The sequence below is a fragment of the Papio anubis genome, chromosome 19 (genome assembly GCF_008728515.1).
Source record: "Papio anubis isolate 15944 chromosome 19, Panubis1.0, whole genome shotgun sequence".
In the NCBI taxonomy this organism is placed as follows: Eukaryota; Metazoa; Chordata; class Mammalia; order Primates; family Cercopithecidae; genus Papio; species Papio anubis.
Window position 1 is genome coordinate 15,637,077 of NC_044994.1, and position 21,024 is coordinate 15,658,100.

A 21,024-nucleotide genomic window follows, 5' to 3' on the forward strand; every position below is an offset into this window, starting at 1 on the left:
CTCTGTGCCTCAGTTTCAATATCAGTAAAATAGAGATAATGACAGAATTTAGCTCTCAGGGTAATTTTGAGGACTAAAACGTTCATGAAAGATTTGAAGAGTGCATTGATATACTAAGTGAAATGCAATGCTTAGTTATCTTTTATCTGGTCATTTTATTAGAATCTCTCTACAAAATACAGAATCAAAACTTTCATTATGCAGTCTTATTTTTGTTCACTGTTACGTAACACATTTTACACATTTTCCGCATTCTACGCCCCACCCCCCAACAACAACCACCACAAACTCCGACCGTCCTCTCCAGGCCTTTTCCGTCTATAAACCTGCCATTTGCTGTCTCCCAAGTCATCCCAGTTTAGAACTGCTCCAGGAAATAATGAATGAACAGAGAGAGCCTAGTTTGTTTATTTACAATCCACCAGTCTAATCTAGTTTAGATCCAGCGGCAGTCTCGGGGTGCCAAGGAGATGGCAGTGCGGGGACAGGGCAGAGCCTGGGCCAAAGGAAGCCACACCCAGTTCTTGCCATGCCCTGCCCGACATAGGCAACGTGACACCAAGCGACAGCCAGCTGATCCTTGCTTCCCCGAGCCCGGCGGCCAGCGGCCGGAAGTAGACTGCCCGGGGGCGGGGAAAGGAGCCTTAAGGAGGAGCTAGGGGCGTGTGGCCAATTGCAAGCGACTGTCCCAGCGAAGAGGGCGGAAGAGGAGAGATCCAGTTCCGGACGCGGCCGCCGCCGTCGCCGCCATCTGTCACCTCCAGCTCCGGCATCAGCAGCCAGTTGTCCCTGCCCCGCCTGTCTCCTCGGCGGAGCCTGCTTCCCATCTTGCCACCTCTCTGCTCTGTTCTTGTCTCTGCCTTCATCCCCGAATGGATCTGGTAGGAGTGGCATCGCCTGAGCCCGGGCCGGCTGCGGCCTGGGGACCCAGCAAGGTAAGTGGCAGACGAGGCTGGAGTACTTGCCTTGGTCACACTGGCTGGTTCTCTCGGAAGGCTCGGAAAGGGCGGCTTCGTGGGGGACTCGGAAAGTTCTGGGGCGGGACCCCGCCGACCTTGGCAAGGGGGCACTGGCCGCGGGGGTGCCGGGGTGGGGATGGAGGGAGCGGAAAGAGGGGCGGAGGGCGGCTGGATTTCCCAAATGCCACCTTGAGTGGTTAAGGCTCTCTATTTCTTCAGCGTACTCTCTGTGTCGCCGTAGCATGTATTTGAGCAGGACTGGCTTACACACGCTGATACTGGAGGGGAAACAAGCACGATCTTGTTTTTCACGGGCCAAGTGAGTCAGCCGAATACACAGCTAGCCAGACAGAAAGTTGGTTTAGGAAGCTGTTTACTTAATTTGTCAAGTGTGGTTATCCCAGTTCGGAAATTTCTTGTTTTTGAAGTAGTAAAAGATAAAACCCAGGCGCACCCTCCTCCCTCGACGCTAATATTCATGTGCACCCCACGGATTGTAAAGTGGTTGTGAATTTCATGATCTGCCTAAGCTTTGACGTTTAAACTTTTTCATAGAATGGCAAACTAAAGACCTTTACTTCACATTTGCTTTCTGGTTTCCAGGCGGGTCCTTTTCATGATACTTTGATTATATGGATGAAAATACTTTTCTGCCACTTTATGGAGGGTTTGCTTGAGAGCCGAGTGCTTCCATTGGGATTTTTTGTTCCACAAATTAAGGTCGTGAAGGAGTCTAGCTTTTTTAGCTTCATAATTGTTCTTTACATGCTAACACAGAATATTTGTTCCCATTTAAAAGGTCACCTGTGAAACTTACTAGATCTTCAGGCTAGGTCTTAACAGGAAAAGGGTCAATAATTAGCTATTAAATAAACGAAAGTTAATTTTATAAAAGTTCTCATACAACTGTTGGAAGAATCTGAGATACTGCACTGACAAATGTGGTTACCCTCTGCATGTTATTTTGCTTATTTTTCGTTAAAGCCTTGTTTACAAGGTCAAGATTAGTAGACATAAAAGGATGAAATCAGTAGACAGACTAGTATTATAAATATATACTTTGTATGTTAAAGTCCTTCAGTTAAGCATTGGTAAAGGCTGGTAAAAATGTCAAATGAGACAAACCGTATTCAGAATACATCCTAATCTCAGAACAAATTTCACTTACGAAACTAATTCAGTAATGAAATATTTAACAGTCATATTTTTATTTAAGTGTACATTGTCAGAACTATACAATTCCATTTTCATTGTGCAACAAAAATGCGTCTGGGATTTATAGATGCTGTCTATTGGGAGGACAGTGTTTTGAAAGGCGAAACAATTAGAAACAGGCTGAAAGTACTATCATTAATCCTTTTTTACTCTAACCTTTCGGAAAAACAAAGTGACAGAAGCCTACATGGAGGAGGTGAAGATTTGAGGAGGGTTTTGAAAAATGGAAGGATTCTCAAAACTTTTTAGTCAGTACTTTTTTATTTCTTTCCTTCCTTTCTTCTCCTCTCCCCTCCTCTTCCCACCTCCCTGCTCTTCTCCCCTCCCCCCTCCCCTCGCCTCTTTCATTTGAGATGGAGAGGTGCTCTATCGCCCAGGCTGGAGTACTGTGGTTTGCTCCCAGCTCACTGCAACCTGTGCCTCCTGGGTTCAAGCAATTCTTGTGACTCAAGCACAAGAACCCTCCAGGGTTCAAGCAATTCCTGAGTAGCTGGAATTACAGGCACCCACCACCACGCCCAGCTAATTTTTGTATTTTTAGTAGAGACGGGATTTCACCGTATTGGCAAGGCTGATCTCAAGCTCCTGACCTCAAGTGATCCACGCGCCTCGGCCTCCCAAACTGCTGGGATTACAGGCGTGAGCCACCGTGCCCAGCCTCTTCCTTTTTCTTTTCTTTTCTTTCTTTTTCTTTTTTTTCTTTTTTTTTGAGACAGAGTCTTACTCTGTCACCCAGGCTGGAGTGCAGTGTTGCGATCTTGGCTCACTGCAAGCTCCGCCTCGCAAGTTCAAGCTATTCTCCTGCCTCAGCTTCCCGAGTAGCTGAGATTACAGGCACCCGCCACCATGCCTGGCTAATTTTTTGTATTTTTAGTAGAGACGGGTTTCACTGTGTTAGCCAGGATGGTCTCGATCTCCTGACCTTGTGATACGCCTGCCTCGGCCTCTTTCTTTTTTAATTGAGACAGGGTCTCACTCTGTCACCCATGCTGGAGTGCAGTGGCATAATCACAGTTCACACTGCACCTTGACCTGGCAGGCTCAAACAGTCCTCCCACCTCCGCCTCCTGATTAGCTGGGACTACAGGCCAGTGCCACCACACTTAGCTCATTTTTGTTTTTTGTTTTTTTTTGAGACAGAGTCTCGCTCTGTCACCAGACTGGAGAGCAGTGGTGCAATCTTGGCTCACTGCAACCTCCACCTCCTGGGTTCAAGCGATTCTTCTGCCTCAGCCTCCCGAGTAGCTGGGACTACAGGTGTGTGCCACCATGCCCAATTAATTTTTGTATTTTTAGTAGAGATGGGGTTTCACCATGTTGGCCAGGATGGTCTCAATCTCTTGACCTTGTGATCTTCCCGCCTTGGCCTTCCAAAGTGCTGGGATTACAGGTGTGAGCCACTGCACCTGGCCAATTTTTGTGTTTTTTTGTAGAGATCAGATTTCACCATGTTGCCTAGGCTGGTCTTGAACTCCTGGGCTCAAGCAGTACCCCACCCCCTTCCGCCTGGCCTCTGAAAATGTTAGGATTACAGGTGTGAGCCACCATGCCTGGCCCGGGCTTCTTTATACTCTTAAAAATTGAGGACCCCAAATGTCTTTTGTTTACATTGATTATATCAATTGATATTTATCATATCTGAAATTAAAACTGAGAAATAGAAAAATTTTAAGTCATTTAGAAGTCATGCTAGTCTGATGGTAGTGGGTTATCAGAACTTATTAACATTAGTGTCACTAAAGTTGATATAGAACCTTTCCACTGCTAAATTTAGCTGGCTTTAAAAAAAAGTCATATGTTAACATAAATAACATTTTTATATTTAAAGAAAACTTAGAAAAATAGATTAGAACATGTGAGAAAAGTAGAAAAAGAAAACAAACAAAAAAATAGAGTTGAGATTTTACTGTGTTGCTCAGGCTGGTCTGGAACTTGTGGCCTCAAGCAATCTTCCCACCTTGGCCTCCCAAAGTGCTAGAATTACAGGTGTGAACCACCACACCTGGCCAAAATAAAACTATGTCTGAAAACAAAAATTAGTGAACAGTATTTTATATGTTTGCAAATCTCTAACATCTGACTTATTAGAAGACATCTGGATTCTTCTGTCTTCTTTTTTCATTCAACCTGTTGTGAGGTTGAAGTATTTGAAGAAAATCCATCCTCACAGCTAAGTAGATTGTAGCAGATATAAGTGAAGATGGGTAATAAGAGCATAGTAGAAATACTGAGAACAAACTGGGTTAATCTCTAAAAATGCATTTATATCTTAAATCTACTCTTTAGAAAATTTTAGAAAACACCAGAATACCAAGCACACATTCCATTAGCCATCAGTGATGATGTCATCACATCTGATGTAGACTCTGGAAAACCCCACACTCTTGGGGGAATGAGAGTTAAAAAGACAAATAATGTATTATTACTATTATGAAAAATTTGACATCATAGACCCTCTGAATGGGTCTTGGGGATCCTTCTCTCAGAGTACCAGGGTGCAAGTTACAAAATGCCTAACTACTATTGTGGACAAAGAATTTTAGGGGATATTCCAAGAAGGGAGGATTGGCAAACTAAGCAAAAGTGAGCAAGTGTGTAGCTCTGTTGATAGAGAGTTGTAAAAAAAATAAATAAATAAATTAGCAGTACACCTCAAAACTGTGAAAGTTATCAAAAACAAGGAAAGTCTGAGAAACTCAACAGCCTAAGGGGTGCTTAAGGAGACGTGGCAACTAAATGTAATGTGGTATTCTGAATGGGATCCTGGAACAGAAAAAGAATGTTAGAGAAAAACTAAGGAAATCTGAGTAGAGTATGGACTTTAGTTAATAATAAAATGTATCAATATTGGTTCACGAATTGTGACAAATGCAGAATACTAATAAGGTGTTAATAGGATAAATAGGATAAACTACTGAGTATAGTATTTGGGAACTCTGTACTGTCTTGGCAGTTTTTTTCTGTAAAAGTAAGACTATTCTAAAACCAAAAAAATTTTAAAAAATGGATTAGTGTTGTTATGTAGTCCCAGATTATTTTTTTCAGAGACACTTCTCTTGAGTTGAAAAATTACTTACTTAAATATTCTACTTAGATTATATCTTCTAGCTGTATGATTAGAAACGGGACCTTCCTGTAGGTTACATTTCTCTTGACTTGCTTCCAGTAGAGTACTGAATTTTTGTTACTGTGTGCCTCTTTCATGTTTGCTGGTTTTCTTTTATTTATTTATTTGTTTTGGAGACAGAGTCTCACTCTGCCGCCCAGGCTGGAGTGCAGTGGCGCAATCTTGGCTCACTGCAACCTCCGCCCGTGGGCTCAGGCAATTCTCGTGCCTCAGTCTCCAGAGTAACTGAGACTACAAGTGTGCATCACCATGCCTGGCTAATTTTTTTTTTTTTTTTTTTTTTGTATTTTAGTAGAAACGGGGTTTCACTATGTTGCCCAGGCTAGTCTCGAACTCCTGAGCTCAAGCAATCTGCCTGCCTCAGCCTCCCAAAGTGTTAGTATTACAGGCGCGAACCACTGCACCCAGCTGCCGTTTTTAATTTTACTTGATTCTTTACCCATAATTGTCTGCAGGAAACCTTTAAAAAAAAACAATGATACAAGCAGCGAAGGTCATATCTTTAGGAAGTGGAAGGAAAGAGAGATGATTCCCCACTAATGTGCAGCCCTCCAGGTGGGGGAGCATGCGGTAGTAGTGAAGAACCCCAAGGAACAGAGTTCAGTGGTGGTGGTTTTGCAAAGGAGAGGAAAACAGGGTGGGTCTTAGGGTTATTTAGCAATAGGAAAGAAGAAACCAAGAGGCTGGTGAAATGCTTGATGGATGTCCTTTGAAGGAGAATTGCTGGCTGGAAAGGATTGTATGAGGCGTCCCATCAGATTGTGACACTATAGGGAGTTTGTGTTGATGAGTGCAATAGTAGGAAATGACTTTGGATAGCTAGGACGGAGCAAGATGATGGAGGGCGTTTCCCCCATCTCGTTAGCTTTTTTACAAAGAGCGGCTTACTGAAGAGTCACAGATGACAGAGGATTCCCTTACATACCACCTATGGTACCTGCTCATAGGAGGAACCTGCAGTAAATTTTCTGAGCACTTGGGATAGCAAACTTGTTGTGCCTGTAGGGAAAACCCAGGGGGTCTTCTCCCGACCCCAGAAGCTGTCCCTCTCACAGCCTGGAAAAAGTGTATGGAGGGCTTTTAATTGTTGGCTTGAAGAGTTTGGGTTTGATTTCAAAGTATGGGAGTGGCAGCCTATCTGAAATCTTTACTTATTTACCTCACCCAAGGGAGTTGCCTCAGTGTGAGGTGGACCACTTGAGCTGGTACAGGGTAGTATAGTCTCTAGAGTCTAGGGTCAGTAGGAGTGGACAGCGAGGATGCTTTGGTGCTGTTTGAGGTCTCTACGTGTTTCCCTTTCTGATTCAGTGTATCTGTGAGTAGGTCAATCTCTGCCTCAAAATAACAAAAGTCCTGCCTGTCATTTTTGTCTCTTCTGACAGATTGTCAGCTAACACTTTAATACCTTAGCAGAATTAATTAACAGATGGCAACAGACTTGAAGCCTCTGAAGTGGGCAGGCAAAAGGGCAGACTTTCCAAGATGGGGGAAAGGACATTAGATTAGTAGGGATGTAGAAAGATATCAGACCTCTGCAGCCAATCACTCCAGTGTTTTCTTTTGGCACATACTGCTCAGGAAATACTGGAATGCCTCTTTATATCCAAAGCTCTATGCTGGGCTCTGAGGGTGGATAAGAAGTCTCTACCGTTCAAGGCGCTCATGCTCCATTGTGGCTAATGCATGAACTCTAATACAGTGATGAGTTCTGCATTAACAGTGTTTGCATACCGCTGTGGGAACACAAAGGAAAGGGTCCAACTTTGGTAACACTGAGACAGCCTTATAGAGGAGGCGACATTTAATTGGTGTAAATAAAGAAGAAAGAAAAACCAGTGGTAGAGAAAGGAATGTATGAAGGCATGCAGTGGGGAAAGTATGCCATCTTTTTTGTTTGTTTTTGAGACACGCTCGCTCTGTCGCCCAGGCTGGAGTGAAGTGGCGGGATCTCAGCTTGCTGCAACCTCTGCCTCCTGGGTTCAAGTGATTTTCCTGCCTCAGCCTGCTGAGTAACTGGAACTACGGGCACCCGCCACCATGCCTGTAGTGTAAATTAGGATAAAAAATACTAATTTTTATATTTTTAGTAGAGACGGGGTTTCTCCATGTTGACCAGACTTGTCTCGAACTCCTGACCTCAGGTGATTCGCCTGCCATGGCCTCTCAGAGTGCTGGGATTAAGGCGTGAGCCACTGCACATGGCCTAAGTATGCCATCTTTGGCATATAATTAGTGTCACTAGAGTGTAGGATAGAAGAGGGTTGAGATTGGACAGATAAATCAGGGCAAGTTGGGCATCCCTTGCTGAAGAATTTGGATTTTATTTATTTAGAGACAGGGTCTTACTCTGTCACCCAGGCTGGAGTGCAGTGGCACAATCATAGGACTCAAATGATCCTCCTCCTACTTCAGCCTCCTGAGTAGCTGGGACTGCAGGCATTTGCCACTGTGCCCGGCAGTTTTTAAATTTTTTTGTAGAGATGATATCTTGCCGTGTTGCCTAGGGTGGGGAATTTGGATTTTGTATTGCAGACAGTAGGGCAGTTTGCTTCACACATTCCAGGGTGAGGGGATAGGGAAGCTGTATAGTAAAATGCTAAGAGTGCAGCCTGGCATCGCCTTGGTTCAGAGCTTGGTACTTCCATCTATGATGTTATCTTGGGTTAAAAGAAAAGCCTTTATGTATCTCAGTTTTAAAATCCGTAAAATGGGGATGGATTGCAACTACTCAATTGTTGTGTGATTTAAGTAATCTATGTAAGTTATGTGTATTTAACCAAATTACTTAGATATAGTGAATATTCAGATATTGTCTGTTATGCAACTTAGTCATTGCCAAATGTTATTGAAAATTCTGAGTTAGACAGTCACCTACCTTTTGGAGCCTGGACTTTGAAACTGATCAGATGAAACATTTCTAGGCTAAACAGCATTGTATCTTCTACCTAGAGGATACAGAAGGAACTCAGCAGAGTCATGAGGCCAAAAAATTAGCTATGTTCTCCAGATGATAGAAAGCTTCAAGATTCTAGACCTTAAAATCCTTACCAAGAGAGTTCTCCACTCAATTACAGAGTGAATGAAAGTCACAGCAGACCTTCAGGAAGCCCCTTCTCTCCCAAGTCTGGCCTCACAGAAGGCTGGAACGGTTCTGTGACAGTGTATGGTAGGTACGTGCTAGGTGCCAGGCGTATTTCCTCAATCTCAGGGTGAGACTAGATACAACTTGATTCTCATTCACTCAGGCATAAATATAGTTATCATTTGTCACCCTTAGGTGCTCCACCCAAATAGCCTGAGCTAAGTAAATTCCTGAATGTCACTACTGTGGAACCTGAACAAAGGTCACTTGCCCGGTTGTCTCTGAGTGTCATGCAGCAGGCCTTTAGACCAACTAGAGGGCCTACACTGGCTGAACTTGATCAAATAATTTTGTGGCTAAAACAGATATCATTTTATGCTATATTCTAAATTAGACACTCAGTAGTAGTTAAGGAATGAGTTTGGACTTTATCCTAAAAGCAATGGGAAATAATAAAAGAGATTTTGAGTAAGGAGATGGAACCCATCACATCTGCATTTTAGAACAATTACTGTATTACAGTGTGGAGAATGGAAACTCCCAAGACTGAGAGCAGAAAGATTCATTAGGATGCTCTGAAAGTAACCCAGTGAATGGGATACCTTGGAGTAGAGTTATAGAAGAGGGATGGAAAGAGCTGGGCAAGTTCAGGAAATGCTTAGGCATCTTACTCAATATTAAAAGTCTTAATCAGTAGGCTATAAAATGTAATCATTTGCTGCTGCTAAGTAAAGCATCTTGCCCCCTCAAAAATTATGAATTTGAAATAAAACCTGCAGTTTGATTTCAAGAAGGCTGAGGCAGGAGTATGTCACTGAGGAAGGTCAACTGGGTCTGACAGAATATTACTGTGTGTATTGGTATTGTTTTAAGAGCCTGTTTGTCCGCTTCTAAAGTTCAGAAATAAAATTTTGGGGCTAGGCTTGGTGACTCACACCTATAGTCCCAGCACTTTGGGAGGCTGAGGCCGGCAGATCACCTGAGGTTAGGAGTTCGAGACCAGCCTGGACAACATGGCAAAACCCTATCTCTACTAAAAATACAAAAGTTAGCTGGGCATGGTGGCTTACGCCTATAAACCTAGCTACTCAGAAGGCTGAGGCGGGAGAATCGCTTGAACCCGGGGAGGTGGAGGTTGCAGTGAGCTGAGATCATGCCACTGCACTCCAGCCTGGGCAACAGAGGAAACTGTCTTCAGAAAAAAAAAAAAGAAATAAAATAAAAAATAAAATTTTTGTTGTTTGTTCTTGCTTTTTGTGTGTGTGTGTGGCATGGGGTCTCATTCTGTTGCCCAGGCTGGAGTGCAGTGGCACTCAACCTCCCGGGTTCAAGCGATTCTCCTGCCTCAGCCTCCTGAATAGCTGGGACTACAGGCACGCACCACCACACCCCACTAATTGTTTGTCTTTTTGGTAGAGATGGGGTTTCACCATGTTGGCCAGGCTGGTCTCGAACTCCTGACCTCAGGTTATCCACCCACCTTGGCCTCCCAAAGTGCTAGGATTACAGGCGTGAACCACTGCACTTGGCCTGTTCTTGTTTCTGTTTTAGTATATCCTAAGATGTTTTGAGAGGGGCTGACATAATTTGTACACTTAGATGACTCGATGCTTAAATTAGAATGAGATATAACTTTCCATTAGGCTTCAAATTGTGCTAGTTGGTATAGTCTATTCCTATAGGAAAATCTACTTGAGAAATCAGATTATAAGCAGAAAGTAGCTTGGTGAGCAAAGATTGGAACAAGAGGAATTACATGAACTCATTAGCTAGCGGTGGGATGCCAGTGGGCCTGAGGCTTCCCCTCAGCTTTAAGGATATACCTACTTAGCAGGCTAAAAAGTGCTTTTGGCTGTTTTAGTTTAGATATATCCTTGACTAAATTTGACCTGGGAGATATTTTTACTTTTGAGATAATATCTGCAAATAGCTAGTTATTCATTTCTGGTTTTTAACTACATAGTTTAATTCTCAAAATATAACATTATTTGTAAAATGAGAGGTGCTTTATTTCATTATGATGAGTTGAGCTGTTCTTTTTTCTTTTTTGGTAGTGTCCATGGGCTATCCCTCAGAATACAATATCTTGTTCGTTGGCTGATGTAATGAGTGAACAGTTGGCCAAAGAATTGCAGTTAGAAGAAGAAGCTGCCGTTTTTCCTGAAGTTGCGTAAGTAAAATTCATAAAGTACTTTATCTAGCAACTTATAGCAGAGTTTTAGGATTTGATGAGTAATTGTCATGACAAGTGGTTTGGAAAAAGCAGGGCAGAAGAAAGCACCATGTTGAGAGTCCACTGATATTTGAATTTTGGTCCTGATTTTGCATTGGTTTTCATTATTATCTTGGACAAACCACTGTTTCTGTGAGTTTTAGTTACATCATGTTAATGCCGCAGTTGAACTAGATGAGGTACAGTTTTGATCAAGTGTTTTGAGTTTATCTTTTCATGAATATTTACCTGTTCTTTCATTATGGATGAATGAAACATCCAGACTTTTTTTTTTTTGGAGATGGAGTTTCGCTCTTGTTGCCCAGGCTGGAGTGCAATGGCACAATCTCGGCTCACCATAACCTCCGTCTCCCGGGTTCAAGTGATTCTCCTGCCTCTCGAGTAACTGGGATTACAGGCATGTGCCACCATGCCTGGCTAATTTTGTATTTTTCGTAGAGACAGAGTTTCTCCATGTTGGTCAGGCTGGTCTCGAACTCCCAACCTCAGGTGATCCACCAGCCTCAGCCTCCCAAACTGCTGGGATTACAGGCATGAGCCACTGCGCCCGGCCTCAGACTTTCATTCAGAACAAGTGAATTCTAGGTCTCAGTTTGGATTTTATTATAGAATCTTTAGCTTTCTCTCCTAGCTCTCTTAACCCTAGTTGGTACTCCCACAGGTGCATGCCATTGGTCTTAAGGCTAGCTGTGCAGGAGAAGGTGAATGGTTTGATAGAGTTCTTTGAATTTTAACATGGAAAAGGCATCTCTTACTCTGATAATTGGCAACCTCTGTTTACTTAAGCACATTATATTAGTTTATATTGCCTTATTTTGAATAGTGTTGCTGAAGGACCATTTATTACTGGAGAAAACATTGATACGTCCAGTGACCTTATGCTGGCTCAGATGCTACAGATGGAATATGACAGAGAATATGATGCACAGCTTAGGCGTGAAGAAAAAAAATTCAATGGAGATAGCAAAGGTACTATAACCTTATTGTGACAACTCCATTGAGTGGTAGAAAACACTCATAATGTGCTCCTAAGTAAATCTTCAACTATTTTTGCTTTTTAAGTTTCCATTTCCTTTGAAAATTATCGAAAAGTGCATCCTTATGAAGACAGCGATAGCTCTGAAGATGAAGTTGACTGGCAGGATACTCGTGATGATCCCTACAGACCAGGTACCAAAACTTTTACTTTCTGGGGCAGCAGAATAGAGGTATAGGAAGACTAATCTTTTCAATTAACTCCTACTTTTATATTTTTCTTTGTATCTCATTTGGCAATTTACTCTTAGATTCAAATGTCTTTTCAGACAACGTTGAATGCAGCAATGTAGTCTTTGCTATTTTTATATACCTGGCTTGTGTCAATTGCCTTTAGCAAAACCGGTTCCCACTCCTAAAAAGGGCTTTATTGGAAAAGGAAAAGATATCACCACCAAACATGATGAAGTAGTATGTGGGAGAAAGAACACAGCAAGAATGGAAAATGTAAGTTACAGAAAGTATCTATCTCTGAATTTAGAGTTTTGCTTGAATACCTTTTAAAATATAATATCTTAGATTTCTAAAAATATCTTTCTAAAGATGTTTTTAGATAACACTATAGCAATATCATGAAAACTGAGACATTAATGAAAATATAAAGTACCTCAGAATAAAATTCCATAACAGTATTGAAAAACTATTTTGACTCACATTGATTCTAAAATTAATAAATAGTTATTATGAAAATAACATTTATTCTTCATCATATTTGTATAAAATAGCATCCCTACCCAAAAAACAGATAATGGTGGTGATTGGGGAATACGAATGGGAGGGAGAAATACTTTTCACCGTATACTCTTTTGTGCATTTTGAATTTATTATCTTGTGCCTGAACTACCTGTGTAAAATCAGAAGTAAAGTGTAATTTTAAAAAATAGCATTCTAGGCCGGGCATGGAGGCTCACGCCTGTAAGCCCAGCACTTTGGGATGCCGAGGTGGGCAGATCACCTAAGGTCGGGAGTTCGAGACCAGCCTGACCAACATGGAAAAACTCCGTCTCTACTAAAAATAGAAAATTAGCCGGGTGTGGTGGCACATACCTGTAATCCTAGTTACTCGGGAGGCTGAGGCAGGAGAATTGCTTGAACCCGGGAGGCAGAGGTTGCAGTGAGCCGAGATCATGCCACTTCACTCCAGCCTGGGCAACAAGAGTGAAACTCCATCTCAAAAAAAAAAAAAAAAAAAAAGGCATTCTAAATCCTTCATAAATATTGTAGTTAATATAATATATTAAACATTGAGATTTTCAAGCACAAATGCTTGTTAAGTAAACATATTCAATTATATCATTTCTAGAAATATTCTAGATCTGATTGTAGAAGAGTTCTGTCCAATAGAACTTTCTGTGGTAATGGAAATGTTCTATATGTGTGCTGTTCAATATGGTAGCCACATTTGCTGTTGAGCACTTGAAATTTGGGTGCCATAATAGAGGAACTGAATTTTTAATTTAATGTTAATTAACTTAAATATCCAAGTGTGGCTAGTGGTTACCTAACTGAATTGCACAGTTCTAGAGCATAATTGTCATGGTGTGATCATAGTCTGCTGTAACAACCCACTCTCCACAAATAATTACAAAATTGTATTTCTTTGGTAAGATTTGGTGTAGCCTTCACAATTCAATATTGTGTCCTTTGGCTAAAAGCAAAGTACAACGCACATGCTGAAAGACCTTAGTTTTGGATGTGATGAGATGTTTTCTATGCCTGGAATAAATGCCTTCCTTTGGGTTGTAATTTCTTAAATAGTATTGCTCCTCTTTCTGTGAGTTATTTAATTTTTTTCTCTGTAGTAGCTATGAGTTCTGGTTTTCTAGTGTGATCATCTATTGAGTAAGACATTAAAGAGTAATCTTCTCGTTTGGTTGTTTTTTTTTTTTTTTTTTTAACTGTCCCTATTTTAAAATATTTAGATGCTAATTCTTCTTTTTGGCAGTTTGCACCTGAGTTTCAGGTGGGAGATGGAATTGGAATGGATTTAAAACTATCAAACCATGTTTTCAATGCTTTAAAACAACATGCCTACTCAGAAGAACGTCGAAGTGCCCGCCTGCATGAGAAGAAGGAACATTCTACAGCAGTAAGGATTTATAGAGTTTTTTTTCTTTTTTACTGGAAAGATTCATATTAGAAAACTTTGGGTGAATAAAAAAACCTTCATGTTTGATATTTTTTCATGAGATTGGCTTTTCAAATCAAAGATGTAAATAGATCTAGCCACTGTGATGCCCCCCTGTAATCCCAGTACTTTGGGACAGGAGGATTACTTGAGCCTAGGAGTGCAAGAACAGCCCGGGCAACATAATGACCCCCAGCTCTGCAAAAATAATTAGCTGGACATCGTGGTACATGCCTGTGGTCCCATCTACCCCGGGGGGCTGAGGTGGGAGGATTGGTTGAGCCCAAGAAGTTGAGGCTGCAGTGAACCATGATTGCGCCACTGTACTGCAGCCTGGGTGACAGATTGAGACCCTGCCTTAAAAAAAAAAAAAAAAAAAAAGAGAGAGAGAGAGATGTAAATAAGCCAGGTGGGGTGGCTCCCGGCACCTTGGGAGGTCAAGGTGGAAGGATCGCTTGAGCCCAGGAGTTCGAGACCAGCCTGGGCAACATAGGGAGACCCTGGGAGACCATGTCTCAGCAAAAAGTTTTTAAAAATTAGCCGGACATGTTGGTGTGCATCTTTAGTCGCAGTTGCTCAGGAGGCTGAGGTGAGAGGATCACTTGAGCCCAAGAATTCGAGGCTGTAGTGAGCCATAATCATGTCACTGCATTCCATCCTGGACAACAGAGTGAGACCCTGTTTTTCTCTCTCTCTCTAAAAAAAAAGATATTAGGCCAGGTGTGGTGGCTCAAGCCTATAATCCCAGCACTTCGGGAGGCCAAGGCGGGCGGATCATGAGGTCAGGAGTTTGAGACCAGCCTGGCCAACATGGTGAAACCCCATCTCTAGTAAAAATGCAAAAATTAGCCATGTGTGGTGGCGGGCGCCTGTAATCCCAGCTACTCGGGAGGCTGAGGCGGGAGAATCACTTGAAAGTGGGAGGCGGAGGTTGCAGTGATCAGAGATGGTGCCATTGCACTCTAGCCTGGGTGACAAAAGCAAGACTCCGTCTCAAAGGAAAAGAAAAAGTTATTAGAAGTGGCTCAGAAAATATTTTGTGATTAGCAGTCATTTTCACTTACAGTGCTTTATCTCTTGCAGGAAAAAGCAGTTGATCCTAAGACACGTTTACTTATGTATAAAATGGTCAACTCTGGAATGTTGGAGACAATCACTGGCTGTATTAGTACAGGAAAGGAATCTGTTGTCTTTCATGCATATGGAGGGAGGTAAATGAGCAAAATATGATACCATCATGTGAAAACTTAGTCTCTTCTCCCCAAGATTAATGGATTTACACAGAATCAAAGATAATGCTGCATGGCAAGCAGCGTAATTTTTAAAGTGTTACTGTAGAAAGTCCAGGCAGTATAGGAATGTATAAAAAACACAGTCATCCTAATACCACGACCCAGAGATAATCATTTATAATTTTGGGTAGACTCCTCCAGTTTTTTTCAGTGCGTATATTATTTTCTTTTTTTGAGATGGAGTTTCACTGTTGTTGCCCAGGCTGGAGTGCAGTGGCGTGATCTCGGCTCACTGCAATCTCTGCCTCCTGGGTTCAAGTGATTCTCCTGTCCCAGACTCCGGAGTAGCTGGGATTACGGGCGCATGCCGCCACGCCCGGCTAATTTTTGTATTTTCAGTAGAGACAGAGTTTCGCCATGTTGGCCAGGCTGGCCTCGAACTCCTGACCTCAGGTGATCCACCCGTCTCAGCCTCCCAAAATGCTGGGATTATAGGCGTGAGCCGCTGCTTCCGGCCTTCCTCATCTTTATCAATGTTTAGTACTGTCAAATCTAATGCTTTTTGTCAGTGTGAAAGATGAAAAGTAGTCTCTTGGTATTTTGGTGTGCATTTATTTAATTATGATTAAGTTGTACATTTTTTTCAAGTGCTTTATTGGCCATTTGTATTTCTTTTTCTTGTCTTCTCTCTTGTTTATCCTTTGTCCATTTTCTGTTATACTTAATATACTCTTTTTTTTTTTTTTGAGATGGAGTTTTTCTCTTGTTGCCCAGGGTGGAGTACAATGGCACAATCTCGGCTCACTGCAATCTCTGCCTCCTGGGTTCAAGCGATTCTCCTGTCTCAGCCTCCCAAGTAGCTGGGATTACAGGCACGCACCACCACGCCTGGCTAATTTGTGTGTTTTTAGTAGAGACGGGGTTTCACCATGTTGGCCAGGCTGGTCTCAAACTCCTGACATCAGGTGATCCACCCGTCTTGGCCTCCCAAAGTGCCAAGATTACAGGCATGAGCCCCTGTGCCTGGCCTGTTATACTTAATATACTCTAATAAAATAAGTGATAAGTCTTTCTGGTGGAATTGGTATCATAGTCTGTACTTTAACATTTCTAAGTTAGCAAAACTAGAGAACATTCAGTTTTCTACAGCTAAAAGTAAATGCTTTTAAAAGTTTGTTAGTTTTCTGTGGTACATAACAAATTGCCACAGACTTAGCAGCCTAAAACAGCATCCATTTATTGTCTCGTAGTTTGTGTTGACAGAATCCAGGCACGGCTTAACTAGGTTCTGTGTTCAGGGTTTCACAAGCCTGCAGTCTAGGTGTTGGCCAGGCTGTGTTCCTTTCTGGAGCTTGGTGTCCTCTTCCCTTGGCCACCTTTCAGTTCCTTGCAGCTGTAGGACTGAGGTCCCACTTTCTTGTTGGTTGTCAGCAGTGGGCTGCTCTCAACTCCTCGAGGCCCCTGCAGCCATGGGGCCATCTCACAGGCCCCTTCACACACTAGCTCACAGCTTCAAAGCCAGCAGGAAAATCTCTCCAGTCTGCTAAGACTGAGACTTAGTGGGATGTTATCATGGGAATGACTAGACCATCACCTTTGCCACATGACCTAACCAGGGAGTGGTTATCCCACACATGCTGGAGGGAAGGAGATATTATACGGGGTGTGCACACCAAGGGGGCTGCGAGTTTTTGGAGTCATCTTAGAATTCTGCTTTTCACACAGCTCTGGTTGATTGGTTTCTTTCCTTCCTTCCTTCCGTCCGTCCGTCCGTCCGTCCGTCCATCCATCCATCCGTCCTTCTTTTTTTTTTTTTTGAAATGGAGTCTTGCTCTGTCACCCAGGCTGGAGCGCAGTGGCACAATCTTGGCTCACAGCAACCTCTGCCTCCCGGGTTCAAGTGATTCTCCTGCTTCAGCCTCCCCGGTAGCTGGGATTACAGGTGCACACCACCATGCCAGGCTAATTTTTGTATTTTTAAGTGGAGATGGGGTTTCACTGTGTTGAGCAGGCTGGTGTCAAATACCTGACCTTGTGATCCACCCACCTCAGCCTCCCAAAGTGTTAGGATTACAGGCGTGAGCCACTGTGCCTGGGTCAAAGCTCTGGTTTCTGTCACTCTCAGGTTGGTCAGGCAATCAACAATTATTCAAGCAGTAATTTGTCCTAGATTACTCAGGGAATAAAATATAAGACATATTTTTTACTCTCAAAGAGCTTAAGCTTTAGCTAAAAAGAGAACATTACAGTAAGAACCATTATGGTCAATGAAAGATAATTACATAATAGAGTACCCAGTTATGCAAATGAGACCTTATATGGGATAGGAATAGCGAATAGAACAAGATCATCTTCAGGCACATTCAGGGAAGATATCATAATGAAGTTGGATCTCAATCTGGATTTTAAAAATAGGTTAACAAAAAAAAATCCATTGGGAGGCTGAGGCAGGCGGATCATGAGGTCAGGAGATCGAGACCATCCTGGCTAACACAGTGAAACTCCGTCTCTACTAAAAAATACAAAAAAGTTAGCTGGGCATGGTGGCGGGTGTCTGTACTCCCAGCTACTCGGGAGGCTGAGGCAGGAGAATGGTGTGAACCTGGGAGTGGAGCTTGCAGTGAGCTGAGATCACGCCACTGCACTCCAACCTGGGTGACAGAGCGAGACTTCGTCTCAAAAACAAAAAAAAACAACAACAAAAAATTCCAATGTTGAGTATAAAGGGTAGTTGCAGAATATATATACAGTATATCATCTATTTAAATTTTTTAAATCATACAGAAAATTACAGAGATGTTTATAGATGCTTGTGGATACTTATATATTATCTTTTAAAAGAGACTAGAAATACAGCATTTATGATAGTTGTTGCCTCTGGTGAGTTAAGATGGGGAATGGTAATCAGAGGGCACTTCAGTGATGTTTAATTCTTTAAGAAAAAGGGTAAGGGTGGGAGGGTTGAAGTTTAGGTACTGAGAGGATTAGGAAGGTATGTGCTTAGACGTAGTAGGAAGTAAAGTGGTGTAAGCAAATTGGAAATTGGTAAGGAGGACCTTAAAAGCTAGGTAGACGGATGTATCATTTGCTAAGAAACAGGATCTTTTTGTAGCAGGACAATGACAAGGCAAATCTTATAAATTGGACTCAATCCTAGAGACCTTCCAAGTAAGGGATCTCTTGTATGGCATTTTTGCTAGGGCCTTACCTACTGTGTGGTTAAACTAGTCCAATGAAAGGAGCTTCTTATCTCAAAATCTAGCATATTCTGTCATAATGTCTTTTAAGTTATTAGAGATTTCTTCTCTGAATAGAGTCTCTAATCTGTCTCCCTGAAAATTGTGTCATCTGTTTACCAAATGGTTGAGCAACTGTCATGTACTCTTCCAGGTACTAGGGATACGGCAATGAATGGTACAAGGAAGGTCCCTGGTCTAATGGAATGTGCTTCCCCCGTCCTCAACCCCTCTCCATGACAATAATAAACAGAAAATATCAGATATGTGCTATGTGGATAGTTAAAATAGGATGATGTCGTAGTGACAGGCTGACTAGCTTTATTAGTAGGACAGGGAACGCTTCTCCAGTGAAGTGACATGTGAGTGACACATCTAGGATACATCAAAGATCAGGTGGATGCGCATTCTGGACTAGAGAATAGCTAGTGCTAATGCCTTAGGACAGGTACAAAGTTAGTATCTTTGAGGGAGCATAAGAAACCCAGTCTCGCTGGAGCATAGGATGTGAATGGGAGAGGGGGCTAGAGGAGTAAGCAGGGGCTGGACCAGGTAGGATTTTGTAGGCCAGGGTAAGGAATCTGCTCTTTAACTGCTCTGGGAACCAAAGTTATGAGTTGATTCTTATTTTCAAAAGATTGCTGTGTGGAAAATGAATTACAGGAGGAGAAGAGAAGAAGCAGTAAGGTCGGTTAAAAACACTGTAGTAGTTGAAGTGAGAAATGGTGAAGGGTTGGACTAAGGAGGGCAGTAGTGGAAGTGAAGAGTAGGAGAGTGTTGGCGTGTGTTTTGGAGGTAGAGTGAACAGCACATGCTGTTGGATTGGATGTGGGTGTGGGAGGACAGATTCTGGGCTAGAGCAGCTGATGGTGGTGCCATTTGATGAGGTGAGAGCCTGGGGAAGGGTAGGGTGAGGACTCAGCATGAGTTTTGTTTTGGGCATGTTAAATTTGAGATGCCTGTTAGACTTCTAAGTGATGTCATGTAGGAGTTGGATAAATGGGCCTGAAGTTCTAGGGAAAGTCAGGACTGGGATAGAAATGTGGGAGTTATTGGCCAGGCACGGTGGCTCACGCCTGTAATCCCAGCACTTTCAGAGGCTGAGTTGGGTGGATCATCTGGAGTTTGAGACCAGCCTGGCCAACATGGCGAAACCCCATCTCTACTAAAAATACAAAAATTAGCCGGGCGTGGTGGCGCGTGCCTGTAATCCCAGCTACTCAGGAGGCTGAGGCAGGAGAATAGCTTGAACCTGGGAGACGGAGGTTGCAGTGAGCCAGGATCGTACCACTGTACTCCAGCCTGGGTGACAGAGTGAGACTCTGTCTCAAAAAAAAAAAAAAAAAAAAAGAAATGTAGGAGTTATCTATATAGAGATGATATTTAGAGCCATGGGGCTAAGTGAAATTGCCCGGGAAGAGAAGGGAGGTTTCTTAGAACCAGGTGAAGGACTTTAACCTTTTGAGACTAAATGGAAGAGGAGTCAGCCGGGAGAATATGGTACAGAAGGAGGTTTGATTCAGATTCTGTCCTTTGGAAATACAGTTCCTTTCTGTCCCAGATTAACATCCTATCAGATATTTAAAGGTAAATATTAATATTGTTTCTCCTTCCATCCACCTTTTCACTCCCACTGCCACCATCATGACTGAAGCTCACTATTGAGGGACTATTGCAGTAGCATCCTGAGTCGCCTCACACCTCTAGCCTGTCCCTGTGCCCTCTCATGCTGATAGTATTGTCCACTAGATCATCATGAAGGACGCATTTGAGAGTGCCATACACAGAAACCCTCGCATTTCCCCATCACCTCTAGGAATTTGTCCAGGCTCTTCACAGATGTGCCTCTGTCCTGTCCTTTAGCTCCAATTTATTTTCATTATCTCTCCAGCCAAGTCTTAACTCTAGTGTTTGTTGTTCCTCAGATATGTCCTGTGGTTTCCTGCCTCTGCTTTTGTTCATGCTGTTCAGATCCTACCCATTGTCCTGTTTCTGTTTCAGATGGCACTTGTGCCATGAAGTCTTGCCTGATCTTTCCAACGAAAAGAGGCCTTTCCTATTCATGTGCTGCTTTTACTCTCTGCTGCCACTTCTCGCAGACTTGTGGGGCAGGAACCATTTCATTCACCTTTATGTCTGCTAAGAGTGAAAGAGTGATTTTTTAAAAAGCTGTTTTATTTGTTGCTTTTATTGAATTTTGCTCCTGAACCATATTGGGAAGACTGTAGCCTATTTTCAAGTGCATATGTCTTCATTGTATTTCAAGCTTGATTCCATAGTCATTAAGTGAAGAACATTATGTGATAGATGGTTGAAAACTGGTTGACAATTTATTTGAAAGTATATTTTATTTAAAAAATCAAACCAAAACCTAAGGCTTTATTAAGATCCAAAACCTAAAGGCTTAAAAAACAAGACTTGACGCTGAGAGAGGGCAGATCTAATTTAGTGTTATAGAATCTTTGTTTTGAAATTGTTGTACTTGTGAGCCGGCAACTTGTACTGACTTGATTTTTTTTCTTCCACTTAGCATGGAGGATGAAAAGGAAGATAGTAAAGTTATACCTACAGAATGTGCCATCAAGGTATTTAAAACAACCCTTAATGAGTTTAAGAATCGTGACAAATATATTAAAGATGATTTCAGGTTTAAAGATCGCTTCAGTAAACTAAATCCACGTAAGATCATCCGCATGTGGGCAGAAAAAGAAATGCACAATCTTGCAAGGTAAAGAAAATATTGTGCTAGATGTAATCTTGGGTAAATATCTTTTTGC

General features: G+C 42.3%; 1 protein-coding gene across 1 annotated transcript in view; it reads left to right on the forward strand.

Moving 5' to 3' along the window:
• The first annotated feature begins 270 nt into the window (after nt 1-270).
• The window catches only part of RIOK3 (RIO kinase 3), a 29,827-nt gene continuing 9,073 nt past the window's right edge, over nt 271-21,024 (forward strand). The window contains exons 1-8 of the mRNA XM_003914235.3: nt 271-935; nt 10,438-10,553; nt 11,440-11,585; nt 11,679-11,786; nt 11,989-12,098; nt 13,597-13,740; nt 14,863-14,990; nt 20,778-20,975. Of these exons, the coding sequence (XP_003914284.2) occupies nt 873-935; nt 10,438-10,553; nt 11,440-11,585; nt 11,679-11,786; nt 11,989-12,098; nt 13,597-13,740; nt 14,863-14,990; nt 20,778-20,975 (1,013 nt within the window). The 5' untranslated portion in view covers nt 271-872. The remainder of the gene's footprint in view (nt 936-10,437; nt 10,554-11,439; nt 11,586-11,678; nt 11,787-11,988; nt 12,099-13,596; nt 13,741-14,862; nt 14,991-20,777; nt 20,976-21,024) is intronic.